Source organism: Homarus americanus, unplaced genomic scaffold (assembly GCF_018991925.1).
Source record: "Homarus americanus isolate GMGI-L3 unplaced genomic scaffold, GMGI_Hamer_2.0 scaffold33026, whole genome shotgun sequence".
In the NCBI taxonomy this organism is placed as follows: domain Eukaryota; kingdom Metazoa; phylum Arthropoda; class Malacostraca; order Decapoda; family Nephropidae; genus Homarus; species Homarus americanus.
Genome location: NW_024740653.1, coordinates 107050 through 129816, shown reverse-complemented (window position 1 = coordinate 129816; position 22767 = coordinate 107050). Strand labels below are relative to the sequence as shown.

Sequence of the window (22767 nt, the reverse complement as noted above, 5' to 3'; positions counted from 1 at the left end):
GGTCGATCCTCGTTCGATAAGGGCGAGTGGGGGTGACCTCCGGGAGATGTCAGCCCGGGGGTCATCAACGGGGAGGGGGGCGGTGTGGAAAGTTTTTAGCCATTATTAAGGTCAATTAGGCATTAGGTGCGTGAGGAAGGCAGTCAAGTCGATGACCTAATGAGACCTGCTGTGCCTCCCTCCACGGCAGGAGTCTCACCATCCACTCATCCTTAACTACTAACAACAACACTAACCATGAGGTAGTTAGTGATGCTTCGCCCCACTTAACTCAACCTAACCTAACCTAACCTACAGTAACCCAACCTTAAAGTAACTCAGGTAAACATATTCTCACCTGTACAATTAAGTGGGAAAAATTAATCAACTAACCTTTGAGAATTTACCTTTGGATCAGAGCTTAAGTGAGTCAGTTGAGTCTAATGGAGGAAAGGGAGGAGTCTAATGGAGGAAAGGGAGGAGTCTAATGGAGGAAAGGGAGGAGTCTAATGGAGGAAAGGGAGGAGTCTAATGGAGGAAAAGGAGGAGTCTAATGGAGGAAAGGGAGGAGTCTAATGGAGGAAAGGGAGGAGTCTAATGGAGGAAAGGGAGGAGTCTAATGGAGGAAAGGGAGGAGTCTAATGGAGGAAAGGGAGGAGTCGACCTTTTGTGACCCGTGTGTTAGGTTATTCTGGGTCTAAGGTAGACCAATTACCTCACACGGGGATAAACACGGAACAAGAGCGGTGTGTAACGAGGCGACAGTCTAACAACTGGTGATTATACCATGTTGGAGAGAGAGAGAGAGAGAGAGAGAGAGAGAGAGAGAGAGAGAGAGAGAGATATATTCAGACAGAGAGAGAGAGAAAGAGAGAGAGGAAGGGAGAGAGATAAAGAGAGGGAGGGAAGATAAATAAGAGGGAAGAAGGGAGACGATTATTAAATAGTGTCTCAAAATAATCCTCCTTGGAACCTCTCTCTCTCTCTCTCTCTCTCTCCCTCTCTATCTCTGTCTTCTATCCTTCCGTTACATAAAAAAACCCAAGACTCAGAGGCAGGTAACCACAGTCGCTGCCATACAAGGATCACATATCGCCTTCCCCACTCTACACCCTCAGTCCACGATAACTGGCCCTGAGGTAAAAGATGTGAGCCTAACTTAAGCTAAAACACAGCAGCTAAAACACAACAGCTAAACTTATGGTCTTGAAATATCATCAACACACTTAGTTCATTTATATTATTATTATTTTTTCCTTTAGCTTAATTCACCCCAAATATTACGTGGTTACCATATGTACCAAAGTAACACTCGAGAAAAAAAAAGATTTCATTAATAACTTAAGTAAATGTGTATTATTATCCATATTAACTGAGGCAATTCGACCTGTTGAAGTTTATGATAAAATTAAATCAAATAAATCCGGATTCAACCTCGCACTTACACGAACATAACATTGAGAATCCGGATGGAGTGATGCGCTATTATGGTGACCTAGTTTCATCTTCACCTCACATATGCAGTATACTGAAGACTACGGTAATATATTATTAAAAAGGCGTGGAATTCCTTGTATCTATTTCAAATATCATTCGACTATCATTTAATCCACTGAGTACGATGATTTAACCTAATGAGTACAGTGCTATTGTACTCAAGATGATTAGCCATCATATTGAAAGGTTTAAGACATAGTACTCAATGGGCGAATTCACAGTACTCAGGAAAAACCACCGTACTCATGGGTTAAATCGTCTTACTCAATGGTTGGACTCATAGTACTCTGGAGAAAGGCATCGTACTCAAGGGATTTAGCAACAATGCTTCTAACTGAATCATTTAAACTACTACTAAAATATATAGATCAAAACACCTGGTGACAAAGGGGAGGGGGAGGGGGGAAGGGGATGGTGGGAGGGGAGGTGAGAAGGGGATGGTGGAGGGAGGAGAGGACGGGGAGGGAATGGAGGGGAAGGATGAGGGAGGGGATGGAGGGAAGGATGGAGGGGAGGGAATGGAGGGGAGAGGGGAATGGAGGGGAGAGGGGGATGGAGGGAGAGGGAAATGGAGGGGAGAGGTGATGGAGGGAGAAGCAGGAGGAGGGGGCGTATGAGAGCGCTTAACAGACCTCGCCTTGTTGATACTGATGCCGTTTTATCGCAAGATCTAATATATATACGCAGTGATTTTCAAGGCAACTTTACCCTTTAAAAGAGAATATACCTCCATCCTTACTGTAATAAAACTCTTAATATTCATCTAAGTAACCCATATACAACTGTACTTTTATTTGTATACGTATTAACAGAGGGTCACAGTAGAGTGTAAAAATAGGCTAGTCTGTGTTGCAGTTGTGCGAGTCATAGAGAACGGAGGGGAAGGGTAAACTATGGTAAACCGTGAATAATGTATTAGTCAGAACCCTACCACGATCCCTCCCCTGGTGTGAAGGTGAGGGGGTGGTGGTGGCGAGGGTGGTGATAGTGATGATGGTGAGTAGTGATGGTGGTGATGGTGATAACAGAAGCAGGTCAGTAGTGTTGTGTAAGTACTGTATATGAAACCCGGATGAATATAACCGGAGACTTCAACAACGTCTCCCGGGTGACTAGTTAAGGACAGACAGACTTGATAACACAATGCTCACGAACACTTCACTGAGATCTTCATGGATAATTACTGTATTTCTTTCAATTCTTCTTTTATTGTTATTATCATTATTACTATTATTATATTATTGATATAACTATTATGACTTATTATTGTTACTGTCATCTTTATTATTTGTCTTCGTATACAAATTCTAACTTACGATATACTGACTTTATTACGATTATGGTGGTGTTGATGAAGAGCCTGGGGTATCACAAGGAATCTGCAGTCTATTGGCACGTAACGGTGAGTGCGAGTGATGAGACAAGGCAGGGCTAGAGACGTAACGGGTGAGGGCGAGTGATGAGACAAGGCAGGGCTAGAGACCACCTGTAGCTGACTCACACTTCACTCTGAGTCACTTCCATTACGCTCGCTGAGGTGCCCACATACTCCCAGATTTCATAATTAAATTCATAAAATGATTAAAACAAAAATATCTTGCTGTGAGTTATACATAAGAAAATTAATAATCCACGTAATGAATATAGATGTGGATAAGTGGTAGAAGTAACTTTGGCACGTATGGTGGTGAGCGGTTAAGGAAGCGTGCGTATAACCCCCTCCAGCCTCCCGGAACTCGACAATATTTTCCCAGAAGTTAGATCACACCATCGACCTTGTGCTCCTCTCAGAGAGCCTTGACCCGCCACGACTGACTGCTGAGGACACCAGTTATTCTTCCTCCTCCCCAATACTGTCTCAGCGTCCCATAATACCACAATGAACACGTTAGGAGCGAGTAAGGTGTATTTGACCATGACTTTCACACTTCAATGTATTTATTATTAGCCACAATTTATTTTTATTCTCAGATGTCGGATCAAGAGGCCGGAGCGAAGGAAGTAAAGGAGGTGAAGGAAGTAAAGGAGGTGAAGGACGTAAAGGAGACGAAGGAAGCGAAGGAAACGGAGCAGAAAGAGGATAAGAAGGAGTGTGAGGAGAGGTCAAACAGCAGAGCATCGACAGGCACCAGTACACCTGAACCAAAGTCCAGGAGAATGGTGACGAGGCACCTGGTGAGTCATGTAGGGTTATTACAGGTCAGGTAGGGTTATTACAGGTCATGTAGGGTTATTACAGGTCATGTAGGGTTATTACAGGTCATGTAGGGTTATTACAGGTCTTACGAGGGTTATTACAGGTCATACGAGGGTTATTACAGGTCATGTAGGTTGATGGCAGGTCTTACGAGGGTTAAGGTCATGTAGGGTTATTACAGGTCAGGTAGGGTTGTTACAGGTCATACGAGGGTTATTACAGGTCATGTAGGGTTATTACAGGTCATGTAGGGTTATTACAGGTCATTTAGGGTTATTACAGGTCATACGAGGGTTATTACAGGTCATACGAGGGTTATTACAGAACATGTAGGGTTATTTAAGGTCATGTAGGGTTATTTCAGGTCATGTAGGGTTATTACAGGTCATGTAGGGTTATTATAGGTCATAAGAAGGTTATTTCAGGTCTTACGGGGATTATTACAGGTCATGCAGGGCTTTTACAGGTCACATAAAGTGTAACAGGTTAATTAGTAAGAGACAGGTTGTTACAGGTGGCGGAGGAGTATTAAGATAGGTAGGTTGCTACAGGTCACGGAAGTGTTAAGAGAGCGGATTACAGGTCACAATATTATAAAGTTATCAGGTACTACAAAGTCTTGGCAGGTCACAGGGAATTATTAGCAGGTTACAGGTAACGAGAAGGTTTTTAGCAGGTCACAAGATGGTTTTAGCAGGTTACAGGTCACGAGAAGGTTTTAGCAGGTTACAGATCACAAGAAGGTTTTAACAGGTTACAGGTCACGATAGGTTTTAGCAGGTTACAGATCACAAGAAGGTTTTAACAGGTTACAGGTCACAAGAAGGTTTTAGCAGGTTACAGGTCACAAGAAGGTTTTAGCAGGTTACAGGTCACGAGAAGGTTTTAGCAGATTACAGGTCACAGGAATTATTATTATTATTATTATTATTATTATTATTACACAAACAAAATATGTCCATACCCTGACAAAATTTTCAAGTACGTAGGCTGTGTGTTGACGTAGGATACCCAAGTTCTCTTAAAAAACAAAAATGTCTAAGTGTGTTGGGTTTAGGCAGTTACCAATTGATCGAGGGAGTGAGAGGAAGACAGACAATGATAATATATAAAGAAATAGTAAAGGAGGAGGAAGATATTAAAAAAAAGATTCAGAAATATTGGAATAACACTTGATAGCAGATGATCCTCCCCCCACCTCCCTCTATCTGTCAAGTGTAAACCAAACTAAGTGATATGCGTTTACCACCCAAGCAACAGGTATAAACAATTAACTATTTTCACAAATGCACGTGTTATACCCATAGCCAAGACTTAAAACACTCTCTAAACAGGTACCCCCAAGAGCCTAACGCTACGTGAGCAGTTCCGTAACTTCAGTAAGTTTGGTGATACGAAGAGTGACGGCAAGATGATCACTCTGTCTCAGGCGGATAAGTGGTTCAAACAGGCGAGAGTGATAGACGGCAAGACTCTCTCTACCACCGACACCGCTATTACTTTCAACAGATTTAAGTGAGTAAATAGACCTAAGGGGAGATGCTGAGAGAGATAGAGACTTAAGGAGATACATAGATAGGTAGATTAAGATTAATAACATGAAAGAAATTAAGAGATAGTGACAAAGTAAGGAAAGAGAGAATTAAATTAAAATGAGATAAAAAAAATATAGAGTAGAGAAAGGTGCAGTATAATCAGTGAATCCAAATCAAGTCTCTAATTACAAGTGTCACTCATAAACCAAACACGTAAGTATACCCGAGAGAGACACGCTGATGTTGCAGTTTTCTTTGAACACTTGGTAAGAACTCGCATCTATTTACGGATGACTGGTTTATATCTAATAACGCTGCTATTAATCACGTCAACACAAATTGAGAAAACCACAACAGTTTATCTTGTGTACTAAATAAAATTATCTAGCGTTAACTAAATGAGATATCGAAAGTGTCGTCCCCGCAGTGAAGGGATTAATACAATGAAGTGAAAAATAATAAATAATTCGGGGAAATAAATTAAAATACGAATTCCTCTCACTTTATGATCTTAAACTACTTACTGTACATGTCTCCTGAAGATGTAAATGGATTGTATTACCCCGATCATTCAACTCTTTTGTATATTATCGGTGAATGTTTTATTGAGTGAACGATTCAGGTAACTCATTTTTTTACATAAAGTGTTATTTGTGTTATTAATAGTTGTTTTGTTCCTCAGGTCAAAGAAGGTAACATTTACCGACTTTGAGAAGTACTTGGATGAGATCGCCAAAGCTAAAAAATTGGATTCGAAAGATATTAAGGCGAAGCTGAAAGACTGTGGAGCTCCAGGGACCTCGGGCACCACGGTATGTTTAGTCAAGCTGCTCAGTGCAACATAGAGGAGACAGTCTTTAGTTTTATGGTCTTAATAGTTCATTGTTAATTAAGTCAATCAAGTCATGAAATAATATTCATAAACAAAGTGTCATTATAATATTTAATCACTTAAAAATGGACGATAATAATGAAAATGTCCCAGACGCAGTTGTGACTCCATCTTCAAATGTCAACAGAGTGTGGTGAGAAGCAGTGCCGTCGACCGTCTCACTGACACCAAAAAGTTTACTGGCTCACACAAACTACGCTTCGACGCCACCGGCCGAGGGAAGGGAATCTCTGGCCGCAAGGATGCAGCTGATACTTCCGGTTACGTGTCTGGCTACAAGAATAAGAACACCTACGACAAGAGCCATTAAAACATTCACAAGACAACGAAAAACTAAAGAGAGAGAAGCCATAGAAAAAGACCCACCGATGCCGGGATCTATTACGCACCACAAACTGTTTTTTGGTCATTATGGTACGCGAACTACAAAGACATTGCTCTTTTGAAACTCCTTAACATTAATGAATGAAACAGTTGGAATTTTGAGTTGCTTTCCATGTACGGTTTGGGGTCCCAGTTTAACTTAACCAATTGACCTCGTATTAAAATTTATATTTATTAATTCAACCACCTGTATGACACATTGTTTACATACAGTAGACTACATTTCTCTACAAATTTACTTGCATTACTTTTTGAGTTGATATATCGCCACATATTACGCATTTTTTGCCACTGTAAAATACATATTTCTAAAAATTACCATAAGCCTTATAACCTTTGTAAACAGAACTCAAAAACCAAATTTCACCATAGTTCAAAAAGTTCCCCTTACGTATTATAATTAGCACGAGTAATAATACTGAACGTTTCTTTTGTCACAATTTTTAATAACAAATAAGGTTCAGCCAGTAATGTTTTCAGGTAATTTATCTTTTAAGGTTGAAGTTACGTTCATTAGTGTCGTGTGAGGAGCGGCAGCACGAGTGGTTGAAGGACAAACACTGTATCATTTGTTGACGCCAGGACAACATTCAGCAGTGCTTCTTTAAATACTGTAGTTCAGTGTTATATCAGGGTGTGACGGTACAAAACCATTCTTGACTACTATAATGTTTGGCTCTTAAAAGAAAGGAAACAATATCTAGTTGGGGCCGGAGTGAAAGCCTCGTTAACTGCCGAAAGTCACAGGAAAGTATTGAAAAAGTCACCTAACCTAACCTCGCCAAATTAAGTGACTTTTTCTTCTATTACTTTTTTTGTGACTTTCTTCTCGGTCGCCCAGCCAGGATACGAGGATCCATCTGTCAATGTCTGTCTCGGAAGCGTGGACTAGTGACCGCAATTGTCTTTGGTTTCAGTTTAACATGGTGTGTTCTTACATGTAACTGTGTGGGATTTCATACTATATTTGCCATTACAAGGTGCCTACACGTAATTTTTCCATGAAGATTTTCTTAAGCATTAGTTTAGAGTATATGCTATATTCCATAGTATACTTAAAGACCCTCAATGCTGTCATATACACATAAACAGTATATGGTCGTGCAGTATAAGGCGAGTTAAGAAGAATCCCACATTGTTACGAATATCATTGTACATTATTTAGCGTATCATGTGCACAAGTTTCCTCACTGCATAAAAAAAAATCGGCTTAAAACTGAAAGAGACAGAAATTTTGACTTTCTCTCCTGTCAGTCGTCAAGCTTTGGTGTGTGCATATTTCAATTCTGTAAATGTAATGTAGTTTTGAAGCTGTGTTTTACCAAGAACACGAAAAATTGGAATAAGATAAATCTGGTGGGTCATAAAGCCATTTGCACCAATAATTTTGTCGGCAACAGCGTAGTACTTACAGGCCAGAGGAATTGATATTTGAAGTAAACATTCAATATTTTCAAAGACACTCTTTAATGTTTATGGTCAACAATTGGCAAAGTATGAAGTTGTCATCATATATTTAAAGTCTAGTTACGTATAAACTTACTCTGTGTATCGCATCTTATATAATGTTAGAAAAGAATCAAACCCGCAGTTAAAAGAAATCATTTTAAGCATCAAGTGATAACAGTGCAAATAACCTTAGAATCTGTAGCAGCTATAACAGAAACAGGTGAAACTGTACTTGCATGTAATATACACTTCACTGCCCGTTACTTCACTACCTACTCAAGAGTCACACAAACTCCAGTACAACAACACTTGCCATTAACTATCATAATACGGCACTGGGTCAGTTGTTACCTCGTAGAGTTCATATATAATTCACCCTACCAACCACAACACCTCCTGACCATACGGTACTTTTTATCGAGTTGACAGTTCGGTTTCCTGGAGTGGACTAATTCCTTTGTTATATAAAAGTTTGTTTGTTATTATATATTGATAAAATGCTTTACTGTATTTTATTTTACAGGAGAATTTGGATATGATGAAGAGACCGATTGTGAATTTTGCCTCTAGAGCACTGTACTCCGCGAAATATTTAATCCTGGCTTCCTCTCGCCTAGCTAAGGCTGCTCCGTGAAACCTTTGCCTTACTAAATTCTAATGCTATTTTCCTCGCTTCTGTGGGTAAGTTAACGAGTTAAACAGACATGTGTTGACTTAACATCACTATATACTGTAGGCTCTATCTCACTGACCCTTCGTTATACACTGTATGCACTAACGAGATCTCCCAAAACAATATTGAAACAAAAGGTCGTGCTTAAAATGATGGGCGTGAACAGAGAGAAACACAACACTAACTGTACTGTAATTAACTTACTTCTGTAACTGCACAAATAGCCCCATCGAGATGGTCAGGGCAGTAGCCTCGCTCACAAACTCTGCACCACTACCACGTTCACCGCCTCATGCTTCACCGCATCATCCCCAGTTCTCCTGTTGCCATAGTCTGGTGAATGTGTAAGGGCCTTAGTTTACAACGGATAACAAAACACAAATATTGTGATATACATATGATCTCATTTCTCTTTTTATTGCATTTGCACATTCTAATATGTATTGGCTATAGAGTAGAAACTTCTCATCTCCCAGGGCAGAGATTGTCAACATATTTTTACTTGCTAGGCTACAGTAGTTGAGTGTGGTAGAGGTGTAGGCTGGCTGCAGTGATTGCCAACACAACCATCATGTATGATATTTTTGCACTCGGTCATCACTGCTAGCTGTTGTCACTTAAATCTTTTGTTCATCTGTGTAATATTTTCCATTTAGAACCATGTTGCAAATTATAATTACATAAATATATAAATGTAGCTGAAAAACAGACGTGTAATAAAAGATTTAGTCTCACTCGTCAATTTTATTCTCATTTTCTCGGACACACTTAGCACACCTAAGAGTTATTATTTAGGTTAGGTTCGGTAAATTTTAGTCAGAAAATGAAATGTTGGCTTAAAAAATTGCCGGTAGAGATGGCTGGTCTTGAGCTACCCACCATCACACACAACCAAGACGGTAACTAGGCCGAATTACGCTACATTACCTACCAACCATCAAGCAATACTAACAACTCCTCCAGAACACCTGTATGACTTACTAATGACTACAAGACGTCAACACAAACTTACCAGATTACAATAACAAAACAAAAACATTCAAAGTTGGTGATGCTGTAGTAGTGTTTTAAGCCTAGTTACTTTAGTTAAGGGAATTATTTAGTGATTTAAATATATTGTGTTAGTGGAGGAAGGTGTTAAGAATGAATTGAAGTTATGAAGAAAGTCGAAGGTTGATCATTATATAGGAATACAAGAATAATTATATACTACAGAATGAGACAGAAGTATACTGAAGTTACGTATACATAAGAAAATTAGTTTAGTGAATTTATGCAGGAGAGGAAGGAAAATCATGCTGTGATACTGATGTGTTCGTACTGAAGGAATGTATATGGACTGTACTGAAATAACTGATGGAATGAATAGGAGTTATTCAAAATTCTACTCAAGTTGTTTAGGGATGAGTGATTGACCTACTGACTGTTCTGAAGTTGCTACCTTGTTTATCACGGGTATACTTGACGATTTCATGGCATTAAACCTCGAATTCTGTATCTGTCCAGTTTAAACTTCAGTCTTTCGTGAGGTACAGTCAGGGAATGTTCCGCTCTAGACACCCAGCGACAAGTTCGAACCTGGATGTGAGATCTATGGTTGTGAAGCAGTGGCCAGACCCTCACCAATCTGGCGACTGTGTGTTAGTGGGATGCAGGAGGGATGCAGGGGAGGAGAGGGCAGGGAAGGAGAGGGCAGGGGAGGAGAGGGCAGGGGAGGAGAGGGCAGGGGAGGAGAGGGCAGGGGAGAGGGGGCAGGGGAGGAGAGGGCAGGGGACGACAGGGGAGTGGGGGACTCTGTCAAGGTTAGTCGTCTGAGAGTTGAGACTTGAGAGGCACAGTGTGGCTGGCGGAGGAGAAATAACACCAAGTACGGCGCACGTTTGACACATATTAAATATAAACTCTAAACTGAAATATCTGGAAAGGAAAAAAAATAACCTAACACGTACAGTATACACAGGACATTATTTGAGAATTAATATAAAGATAAAATCGATAAAACTAGTTTTCCTAAGGCATGGAAGACAAGTGGTAAATATATCAACATGTTCAGTATGTACCACAGTGTATGTAATGTGGTACAGGGTGATTATATATCTTTAAGTATCTTTTAACAATACACAGTTGGGATTATCCAGCAATTGTTTACTTTGTGGACGGTCAATAGATGGCGCCGCTGTTTGACCGCATAATTTATACCAAGGAATAACACTATTATGTAATTTAAATATTAAGACAACAGTATGTACGATAATATATTTTATCAATGAAACGCAATACACTGTACCATAATTTACATAAATTAGCTGTAATTATAATAAAACACTACGAGGAATAATTTAAATTAATAATTTCTATAAAACTCCCGCCAGTTTATTGATAATGTTGATCGACCTCCCCCAGTCTTTAACATTACCGTATCACCTTCACAGATTAAAGTATTATGAAATCACTGCTGTAAGTCCCCAGTGACAAGAAAATGGCTTGTGTTAATCCTATATTAAAAAAGGGGCGGTCGTCACTCCACAAATAACTATAGACCAGTGAGCCTGACCTGTAAAGTACTTGAGTGCATTATAAGAGAAGCCATGGTGGAACATCTACTACGAAACAACCTTGTAAAGGATTGCCAACACTGTTTTATGCCGGGGCGCTCCTGCTTAACACAATTACTGGATATTTGGACCCATATTCTGGAACCGGGTGGTAATATCGACAATATATACCTAGATTTTGCCAAGGCTTTCAACAGTGTACCCCATGAAAGGCTGAAAATTAAACTGGAAGGGTACGGGATTCGGGGAAATGTCCTAGTGTGGATAGAAGACTTTCTACATGACCGCAAGCACGAAATCGTCATCTGTACCTGTCACAAGTGGGGTACCACAGGGCAGTGTATTGGGCCAGCTGTTGTTTGTTTCATAAATGACATGCCTGACGTTGTACATTCCTCCATACAAATGTTTGCCGATGACGCCAAGTTATTTCGGGAATTAAGAACCAAGCAGACTGTGAAGAGCTGCAGAAGGACCTCTGTGGGCTCCAGGAATGGTCGAAGAAATGGCTGCTGAGATTTAATGTCACGAAGTGCAAGAGGCTGCACCTGGGTCGCACCAACGGTAAGGAGGCGTATCACATGTCCCAACAAAACGAAGAAACTGCATTAATTGAGATCGAATGTGAAAAGGACCAAGGTGTGTATGTTGAGTGAGCTGCTTCCCCGTCAGGAGTATTGTCACCTCGTCTGGTCCCTGAGATATGCTAGAGACTGTCAAATGATTGAAAATGTCCAAAGGAGGGCCACCCAGAGAGATTAGAACACCTGCAGCTGCCTAGCTTATACTATAGACGGACAATTGAAGTTTATAAACATCTCAGACGTCAGTACTCAGTCGAGTGTCCATACCTGGAACTGGTGGACACCCGCCCTACAAGGGGTCACAGCTCAAGGTTGAAGAAGGCAGAACATTGTGAGGTCAAACTTTTTCGGAGTGAGAGTTGTGAACTCTCAGAACAGTCTGCCAGAGAGTGTTGTGACGGCACCGAGTGTGAGCTCATTCAAAGCCAGACTTGACCAACACTGGAGCAGGTTCAGATACATTCAAGAGCCGGTGCATGCCCAGTACTTGCCAACAGTGTGTAACATAGACGTGGCCGACCGCCCAAGCGGCTATCGGGCCGATCAGAGGCGAAGAGGATAAAAAAAGACCACTCAAAGAGGACGGCCGTGAAGAAAGGTCGTTAAGCGAGTCACGATTATGGTAACACCGCCGTACAGGTGCAACAGACCTCCTTACACCTGCCGACAACTACAGGTATACATTTCATGTCTTCGTCCTGTTTCATATTGTTTCACACGGCAGAGGTCGGGAGGCTCTATACTTTTAACTGGCTGTACGTACATGCTGAAACATGGCTGTACGTACATGCTGAAACATGGCTGTACGTACATGCTGAAACATGGCTGTACGTACATGCTGAAACATGGCCGTACGTACATGCTGAAACATGGCTGTACGTACATGCTGAAACATGGCTGTACGTACATGCTGAAACAGTGTGAACTAGATACCGTAAAGCCACAGTAATAGTTTACGCTATATTTCAGACACCCATTTTCTATGATCAAGATATTATACTCTCAGGGGTAACTAGTGTAGTGTGAAGACTTTATTTGTGTGTCGACATCCTAGACTCAATACATGTATAAACTTTCTTCCATGCAGATTTATTCTATTTTAAAACTATAAATACGTTAAAAAATATTACATATGAGCAGTACAACGGGAAGCGGTAAAGATAAATATTTAGTAGTTGCCAACACCTAACTTATTATTGAATATTGGTTTTTATATTGTAATTCGTGTTATATTACGTATAGGACCTTCATTGCCGTCGGAAATGAGCCGCTGTGAATATTAAATAAGATGTTGGTTAAAAAATGACGAAAACCAAACGAAAGCAGAGAAACCAGATATACCTAACCTAACTTCCTAGGCAGTGGGGTGGGGGGAGGAGGAGCACCTGGTGTGTGAGAAACTTACCTTAATTAAGTGATGCAGGAGAAAATCCACACTGACCAGCTTCTCTTTCTCTATCTCAGTGTTCGCCTCTCACCACAGCACCACGTCTAGCGATCTACACAGTACTGACGCTCTGAGTAACTTCTCGGACACTACTGACGACACGAGAACCCTGGAGAGCTCTAAGATACCATTGGCTGCAGCTTCGTTCTCCAAAACACACACCAGTCAGCCAAAGAACAACCTCCACACACTACCCCCAAACACCTGTCACTGTCTGGGTGGTCCGGGACACTACCCCCAAACACCTGTCACTGTCTGAGTGGTCTGGGACAGTAATCAAACACTGCCACTGTTCAGTGGTCTGGGACAGTACCCCCCAAACACCTGTCACTGTCTGGGTGGTCCGGGACAGTACCCCCAAACACCTGTCACTGTCTGGGTGGTCCGAGACAGTACCCCCAAACACTTGTCACTGTCTGGGTGGTCCGGGACAGTACCCCCAAACACTTGTCACTGTCTGGGTGGTCCGGGACAGTACCCCCAAACACTTGTCACTGTCTGAGTGGTCCGGGACAGTACCCCCAAACACTTGTCACTGTCTGGGTGGTCCGGGACAGTACCCCTAAACACTTGTCACTGTCTGGGTGGTCCGGGCCAGTACCCCCAAACACTTGTCACTGTCTGGTGGTCCGGGGACAGCACCCCCAAACACCTGTCATCAGTTCAAGTGGTCCGGGACAGCACCCCCAAACACTTGTCACTATCTGCGGTCTGGGGACAGTACCCCAAACACCTGTCACTGTCTGGGTGGTCTGGGACAGTACTCCCCCAAACACTTGGTTTGTCACTGTCTGGGTGGTCTGGGATGCACCTCAAACACTTGTCACTGTCTGGGTGGTCCGGGACAGTACCCCCAAACACCTGTCACTGTCTGGGTGGTCCGGGACACTACCCCCAAACACCTGTCACTGTCTGGGTGGTCCGGGACAGTACCCCCAAACACCTGTCACTGTCTGGGTGGTCCGGGACACTACCCCGAAACACCTGTCACTGTCTGGGTGGTCCGGGACAGTACCCCCAAACACTTGTCACTGTCTGGGTGGTCCGCCAAGGTGTCCTCCAGCTGTGATTCAGTGCATTAAACTCCTCTTAGGAAGTGTTGTCCCTCGACCCATCAATCCTCATTAAAACTTTCTTCGTTAAAACACCTTTAAACTATTTTACTGTATATTAACTTAAACTTTTGATATATATTGTTATCACTTAATATGAAAACTTTTGGAAGACAAGAACTGATGAGAAAAACAGTGTGTCAGGTGTTGTGTTTCGAGATGGAGTCAACATCTGTGTCTCATCTACAAGTAAAAATAAACTGACCTAAATAAATTATAATGCACTATCGTTAGGAGGCACCAGACCCCCCCTCCCTCACTCCCTTGGACATGCCGCTGCTTTAGCAATTTACAAAAGACGTCAGCAGTTCCCTGAGCTGCGAGACGCTTAGGGAAATCATGACAAAACAAGTTTCTTCAGTACACAGCCAGCAGGAACCTCACTCTTAGTATAGATAATGGTCGCACTCTTGTTAAGGGCTCACACTTTAAATCCATCTATCCAAGTGTTATTTGCGTTATCTATCTGTGTGTTTATGTCTGCCTGTCTATTTGGATGTACTCGTATGTCTGAAGACTATCAATGTATCTACCTATCCATCTACCTATCCATCTACCTATCCATCTACCTATTCATCTACCTATCCATTTACCTATCCATCTACCTATTTTTCCATCATCTGTACTTCATTCTCACCCTCTCACCCCCCACAAGACATACAAGGTAGTGATGATCAGATTTCAGATTTGCCTCGTGTGGGGGTTAGTTTACAGGGCACTCCCTTGCCTCTTGTGCAAGGCGAAGCGCAAAAGCGTTTACACCGCCCAACAGGGAAGCATGCGGAGTTGATGCTTGCCTTCGTGACTCATGTATTAAGGACGTGAGTGCCTGAAGGGTCATGAGTTGGGTCAGTAAGTTAGTGATAGGGGGATGTATGTGTGTGTGTGTGAGGGGGCGTGTTCCCGGTACAACTCACGTGTTTATGGCAAAGTGTGGCTGGTCCCCAATAATGTCACGAGGAGGGATATTTGATCAGGGAGGGACGAGGTGTTGGTAACGGCTGGGAACCTGTAGGAGGAGGTCATAGTTCAGGTGAGGATGTAGTGAGAGAGGGTGTGAGAGTCGGGTTGACCACAAAGTTTACAGACAGCGCGGCCAGGCTCAGGGTTTGCCAAGGTACTCCAGTCGGTAATCTGTTGGGATTGAGTCAGAGGTTAATACTAATTATTGTTTTTCTCATTATTTCCCATATGTGATTTATTTTATTTCGTTTTGTGTATTTAATTGTGTATTTATTTTAATGTCCTTCCTTTAAATTATTTTTTTAAGGTATCAATCGTGTTTGGATCCATTAAATTAATTTCTTCATTAATCTTTGAAACTTTTATTAATTTATTACCTGTTTTTGTCAGAATAAACCGTCATTTGTTCCCCAATGAACGTAAAGTCTTAATACATGAATCATTACAACAATAATTAGATTTTTTCATTCCAGATGCAGAGATTTAAGTAATTTATTTTTTAGTTTTAACAATATATTTCAGTGTTGGTAATATATTTTGAGTATAATTCCCTTAAATTTTCCTAATCTGTTTGTTCAACTATCAGATATATTAAAGGTTTATCTTATATTCAGTTCATCATTAGAATCTCTCATTTCTCATCGGCTGTTATTATACTTCGTCATTCGTCCATTACAACTCGGCCACAACACCACCACAACACCACCACAACTCGGCCACAACACCACACATAAACACCATTAGTCCACTACCATCATGGCAGCTTGGTAACCTCACACCACTTAACACACAAAGTCATCCCTCCATATAACGGATTTTCTCAATAATAATCCGTTATATGGACTTTAATCTAATTGGTTCATTAGATGGGGTTTTACATTTATCGGACTCTCGATATAACGGACGTTCATCTCGATATAGTTCGTTAAATGAAAGTTTCACGTTTAACAAACCCTCGATATAACGGACTTTCATCTCTATATAGTTCGTTAAATGGTTTCACGTTTATGACACCCTGATATAACGGACGTTCATCTCGATATAGTTCGTTAAATGAAAGTTTCACGTTTAACAAACCCTCGATATAACGGACTTTCATCTCTATATAGTTCGTTAAATGAAGGTTTCACATCTAACAAACCCTCGATATAACGGAATTTCATCACTATATAGTCCGTTAATTGGAGGTTTCACTATAGTCCCGAGGTTTCTACTAAATGGACTCAGACAGACGTTGTGTGTGGCATTCTCGTCTCCTCTGTACAGCATGGGTCAACGTAACGCTTAAAATTCCTCTGTCTCTCTCTCTTTATCGCTTTCTCTCTCTTTTACCATTTGTCTCTCTTTTCTCTCATTCAATCTTTCTCCTTTGTCTTTCTATATATATATCTCTTTCTTTCTCCCTTCTCTCTCTATCTCTCCCTTTCTTTCTCCCTTCTCTCTCTATCTCTCCCTTTCTTTCACCCTTTGTCTCTCACTCTAACTCAGCACTCTGGGGTCACATGTGGGAACGCTTGGTACTCGTTGCCAGTTGTGTGTGACATGACAGAGCAGCTTTAGTGTTGTCCGACTGTCTCTTGTTCACTACTACATTGATACCTCCATATAACGGACCTTTATACATTGATACCTCGATATAACGGACCTTTATACATTGATACCTCGATATAACGGACCTTTATACATTGATACCTCCATATAACGGACCTTTATACATTGATACCTCGATATAACGGACCTTTATACATTGATACCTCGATATAACGGACTTTTCTAGTAATATCTCCATATAACGGATTTTCTAGTAATACCTCCATATAACGGACTATTCTCTCTCCATAATTACTCTTGATATAACACATGTTCCTCTCTATATAGTTTGTCCCATGGAGGATTCGTAATTAACGGACACTTGGTATAACGGACTTTCCTCTATAGTCCGTTAAATAGAGGTTTCAATATAGCCCCCCCCCGATATTCCTGATTTTGTCTCTGGTGTTGTATTAAAAGGGGTGGAAGACCTAACCTAACCTAACCAGTACAAAGGGCCTTGGTATGTACCGAAAAAATCGACATAATAGCATTCACTGAAACATGGATCAACCTAGACTCACGTGAGTTACCGGTCGAATACCAAATTGCAGGTTACAAATTGTTCCATACCGATAGGCAGACCAGGAAAGGAGGCGGAGTAGCAATCTATGTTAGGGATAATCTGAAGTGTGCAATCAACGAGGAAATAAAAACTGAGCGGAATACAGAAACAATTTGGATAGAATTAAGCGACGGTCGGGAAAAATTAATCACAGGAGTCATATATAGACCCCCCAATCTTGATAGAGTCAATGAGCGACTTATTTGGGATGAAATGCGCAGGGCTTCCATACACAACAAAGTCTGTATAGTAGGCGACTTTAACCTTGGCCAAATAGATTGGACTGACCTTACGGGTAACTCAGAATCAGAGGATTTCTCGAGACGATCCAGGACTGTTTCCTAAGTCAACATATAACTGAACCCACACGGGGTAATAATATACTCGATTTAGTTCTGTCGAACAGAGAAAACCTCATTAGCAATGTCGAGGTAGGGAACGAGCCAGTACCGACCTCACCCCACCCGGGAACCTGAACCTGACGGTTGACACCGACCTGATAACGAGATCTGAGATTGCCGAGTTCCACGACAATTTAAATAATGAGTTACTTAATGCACAAAGGCAGAACATACCATACAAAAAACTCAGATCAGACAACAATGACCCTAAATGGATAAATAATTATTTAAAGAACATTATTGGCCAAAGAAAGGCTATAGGTAGAAGGATAAATCGTGGCGAAATTTACCTCCAGGATTATTATAAGATATTGGCGAGTAGGGTTAAAACCGAGATAAGGAAAGCCAAGAGGAATAATGAGGTAAGGATAGCAAGGGAGGCGAAGACAAACCCCAAAGGATTCTACCAAATGTATCAAACTAAAACACGAGAAAAGATTGGACCAATACGGTCAGATACCGGCGAGCTCACTGATAACGACGGAGAAATGAGCAATAATCTGAATAAATATTTTTCATCAGTTTTCACCACAGAAAATTTAAACATGATATGAGGCACGACTCTATTCAGAGATAGTGAAAAAAAAAATTAAGCGAGATAGTAGTGACTAGTAACGATGTTAGTAAGCAAATAGACAAACTAAAGCCTAATAAGTCACCTGGTCCCGATGAGATATTTGCCAGAGTATTAAAGGAATGTAAGGAAGAGCTTAGTATGTCCTTAGCAAAGTTGTTCAACATGTCATTAAAAACAGGTGTAGTACCAGAATCTGGAGGATAGCGAATGAAATACCGATTTTCAACAAGGGGGATAGATCACTATCCTCTAACTACCGCCCAATCAGTCTAACATCAATAGTAGGCAAATTACTGGAAGCAATCATTTCAAACTCTATTCGAAATCACCTGGAGAAGCACCAATTGATCAATGATTCCCAGCATGGCTTCACATGCGGGCGTTCTTGTCTAACTAATCTATTAACATTCTTTTCATCAGTTTTCGAATCGGTGGACGAGGGGCACAATTATGATGTGGTACATCTCGACTTTAGCAAAGCCTTTGACAGAGTCCCCCACGAAAGACTAATTAGAAAGGTTGAAGAGCATGGCATCAAAGGTAATATCCTTAAATGGATGAGGGCGTGGTTACAGGACAGGAAACAGCTAGTGAGCATTAATGGCACTAAATCCCATTGGAGCAACGTCACTAGTGGAGTTCCCCAAGGCTCAGTACTTGGACCATTATTATTTATTATATACATAAACTACATATATATCTGCATAGACAGCAACATAAGTAAATTTGCTGATGACACCAAAATAGGAAGTGTTATTAAATCTGACGAGGACCCCACAAAACTACAGGAAGATCTAAAAAAAATTTTCGAATGGTCTGAAAAATGGCAGATGGAATTCAACGTGGACAAATGTAAAGTGCTCAGTATAGGAGATGTAAACAGGGAAACCAGTTACCAGATGAACAACGATGCTATTGAGAAATCCGACTGCGAGAGAGATTTAGGAGTAATGATAAGTAGGAACCTTAAGCCAAGTAAACAATGTGTATTTGCTGGAAACAAGGCTAATAAAGTACTTGGGTTCATACAAAGGAGTGTTAGTTACAAGACTAGCGAGGTCATCCTAAAACTATATCTTGCGCTTGTGAGACCTCACTTGGATTATGCAGTTCAATTCTGGTCACCGTATTACAGAATGGATATAGAATCCTTGGAAAGAATTCAGAGGAGAATGACAAGACTAATCCCGGGCATCAGGAACCTTGAGTACAGAGACAGGTTAAAGCATCTTAATTTGCACTCCCTCGAGAGACGTAAAGTGAGGGGCGACCTGATAGAGGTGTATAAATGGAAGTCAGGGCTAAACAAAGGTGATATAACAAAGGTACTCAAACTATCCAACCAGGAGCGAACTCGTAACGATGGTTTTAAATTAGACAAATTTAGATTTAGGCGCGAGATAGGTAAACACTGGTTTGGAAACAGAGTAGTGGATGAATGGAACAAGTTACCAAACATCATCATTAACTGGAATACGCTGGATAGCTTCAAACATAGGTTGGATGCTTATATGAGCAATAGGGGTTGGGTGTAAATGGGACTGCCTATTATGGGCCAATAGGCCCGCTGCAGTTTCCTCCATTCTTATGTTCTTATGTCAGGTCAGGTCAGGTCAGGTCAGGTCCACTACATCACCAGTACACAAGTCAGGTCTTATCTTGGGTTGCCATTGTGTGTTGGTATTAAATGATTGTGGGCGGGTTAGAGCACAAGGGGGGTGGAGGGTATTGGAGGGTGGAGGGTGTTGGAGGGTGTTGGAGGTGGTGGAGGGGTGTTGGAGGGGGTGGAGGGGTGTTGGAGGGTGGAGGGGTGTTGGAGGTGGTGGAAGGGTGTTGGAGGTGGTGGGGGGTGGTGGAGGGGTGTGGAAGGGTGGGGGTGGTGGAGGTAGTGGAGGTGGGGAGGGGTAGTGGAGGTGGGGATTGAGGGGTGTTGAAGGTAGTGTTGATGGAGGGGTGTGTGGAGGGGTGGAGGGGTGATGGAGGTAGTGAAGGTATTGGAGGTGAGGATGGAGGGGTGTTGAAAGTAGTGTAGGTGGAGGGGTGATGGAGGTAATGAAGGGGTGGTGGAGGTAATGAAGGTGGGGTGGAGGGGTGGTGGAGATAGGAGGGGCCTGGGGGCGGGGCAGGGTGTGAGGGCAGGGAGTCAGCAGCTCGCCAGCAGTTGATCGTGTGATCGCGTGGAGTCCACACCGGGCCCAGAGGTCATCCAGCACACGTAGCGTGGTCCGCCTCTACTCCTACACCTCACTGTGTGTGGTGGGTGGTCATGACAGTGAACGTTGTGGCAGCATAGTGGCAGGGAGGTGACGCAATGTCTAGCAATAAGCGGTTGTCCGGTCCGCCCGATTCGGGTCAGCCGGACCGCGACCGTGGAGACAGAGGTAGAGGCTTTGGTACACAGGTTTTTGACTCCAAGTCTATGAAATATGGCTCAGCGGTGAGCCGCTCAGGTGAAGGCCCGCCTGGTGCCCCGGGGACGACGGGTCGGGATGACGGCCGGAGAGGACTATCTGGCGCCTCCGGCCGCCAAGCCGCTGGCGACGCAGCCGACGGAGCCACGATAGGCGGGCTGCCCGTGACTCAGACCACGGGAGGAAGGAGGCGTCAGGGAGGCCGACGTAACAGCCTCGACAACGGACGCAGTGTTGACGCTGGACGAGGATCTCAAGGCGGAGGTCGGCGAGGCAGTATCGACAGCGAGCAGGGGAAACCCAAGCAGGAAGATGGCCAGGGGAGCGCCGTGGTCGAGATGCCTGAAGGGAAGGAGAGAGATCAAGCGATCCAAAAGCAGCGAGGGAGGGTGATGCTGCTGAGTTCTAAGGGCGACTGGCCAGCCCTGGATCACGCCCTCAAGATGCTAGAGAAACTCGCCCCTGAACCTGTTATAGGGGAGCCAAAAGTCCCTTACTTACCACTCAAGGATCTGGCAGAGGAGGTGAGTAGCACTGCTGAGTCACACTTTATGTACCACAGGTAGTAAATGAGTCTTAGTCCATTAAGTAATGTTTGGCGAGTGTGGCAGGGAGGTGACCCTTGTTGGCGTCACCTAGAGCAGCGCCAGAGAGAGACTTACTACCTTATTGTATTATCTCTTATTGGTTCATTGGATCTTGTGTTAACAGAAGTGTATATTAATCTCATTAATCTAACAACTCCTGTTAATTTCTACGTCGGGTCATCACAACACACTACACAGAGATTATCGCCCATTAAACTGTGAAAAACAAACTACTGTTATGTATAAAGCTGTTCATTTCTATGTATTATGATTATACACATGTTCGTCTATTGGCCAGTCAGAAATCCCCTCCCCCACGATATAAATAAAACACATAAGTTATCACTATTACGCATTTATTCTTATTTATCGAGTTAAGGAAATCGAATCAAGGTAAGTGAGTTAAGATTAAGCGAACGGAGAAAGTAAACTGAAGTAAGGAAGATGAAAGAACAAAAAAAAAACGGAGAAAGAATTAATGACAACGCCGCTTAAACCACACGAAGAAACAGGAATACTCACTTACCATCAACAGTAAACTAAACAGACAAACAATATGGAGGCCTTGTAGTCCAGGTGGGAGAAAAACTGTCTTCTTACTGTTAAACTTATAAGTGTTAACTGTTGTCACTATTTCGTAAGTCTTCTGAAACACTATTATTACTTCATCTATATTTCGTCCTTATAAACAAATAAACATCAATTCCTTCATCCATATTTCGTCCTTGTAAACAAATGAACATCAATTCCTTCATCTATATTTCATCCTTATAGACAAATGAACATCAATTCCTTCATCCATATTTCGTCCTTGTAAACAAATGAACATCAATTCCTTCATCTATATTTCGTCCTTGTAAACAAATGAACATCAATTCCTTCATCTATATTTCATCCTTATAGACAAATGAACATCAATTCCTTCATCTATATTTCGTCCTTCTAAACAAATGAACATCAATTCCTTCATCTATATTTCGTCCTTATAAACAAATGAACATCAATTCCTTCATCTATATTTCGTCCTTATAAACAAATGAACATCAATTCCTTCATCTATATTTCGTCCTTGTAAACAAATGAACATCAATTCCTTCATCTATATTTCATCCTTATAGACAAATGAACATCAATTCCTTCATCCATATTTCGTCCTTGTAAACAAATGAACATCAATTCCTTCATCTATATTTCATCCTTATAGACAAATGAACATCAATTCCTTCATCTATATTTCGTCCTTGTAAACAAATTAACATCAATTCCTTCATCTATATTTCATCCATGTAAACAAATAAACATCAATTCCTTCATCTATATTTCATCCTTATAAACAAAAGAACATCAATTCCTTCATCTATATTTCATC

The 22767-nt window shown here is 41.8% G+C and overlaps 3 protein-coding genes across 4 annotated transcripts in view; all 3 read left to right on the top strand.

Annotated features, from left to right (window-relative positions):
• The window catches only part of LOC121875486, a 44727-nt gene extending 39556 nt beyond the window's left edge, over nucleotides 1-5171 (top strand). The window contains exons 3-4 of one of the 2 annotated variants that reach the window (XM_042380051.1): nucleotides 3448-3651; nucleotides 5008-5171. In XM_042380051.1, coding sequence (XP_042235985.1) covers nucleotides 3448-3651; nucleotides 5008-5025 — 222 coding nt within the window. In that variant the 3' untranslated portion in view covers nucleotides 5026-5171. Of the gene's footprint in view, nucleotides 1-3447; nucleotides 3652-5007 lie in introns of those variants that run through there. The other variant, XR_006090613.1, reaches the window with a different exon arrangement.
• On the top strand, nucleotides 5085-6410 carry LOC121875488 (tubulin polymerization-promoting protein homolog). The gene is made up of 3 exons (XM_042380053.1): nucleotides 5085-5188; nucleotides 5891-6020; nucleotides 6228-6410. The coding sequence occupies exons 1-3, from the start codon at nucleotides 5085-5087 to the stop codon at nucleotides 6408-6410; spliced, it is 417 nt and encodes a 138-aa protein (XP_042235987.1).
• A 14301-nt stretch (nucleotides 6411-20711) lies between these two features.
• LOC121875487 (collagen alpha chain-like) lies at nucleotides 20712-21377 on the top strand. The gene has a single exon (XM_042380052.1). It carries the CDS (start codon nucleotides 20712-20714, stop codon nucleotides 21375-21377), a length of 666 nt encoding a protein of 221 aa, XP_042235986.1.
• The last annotated feature ends 1390 nt before the right edge of the window (nucleotides 21378-22767 follow it).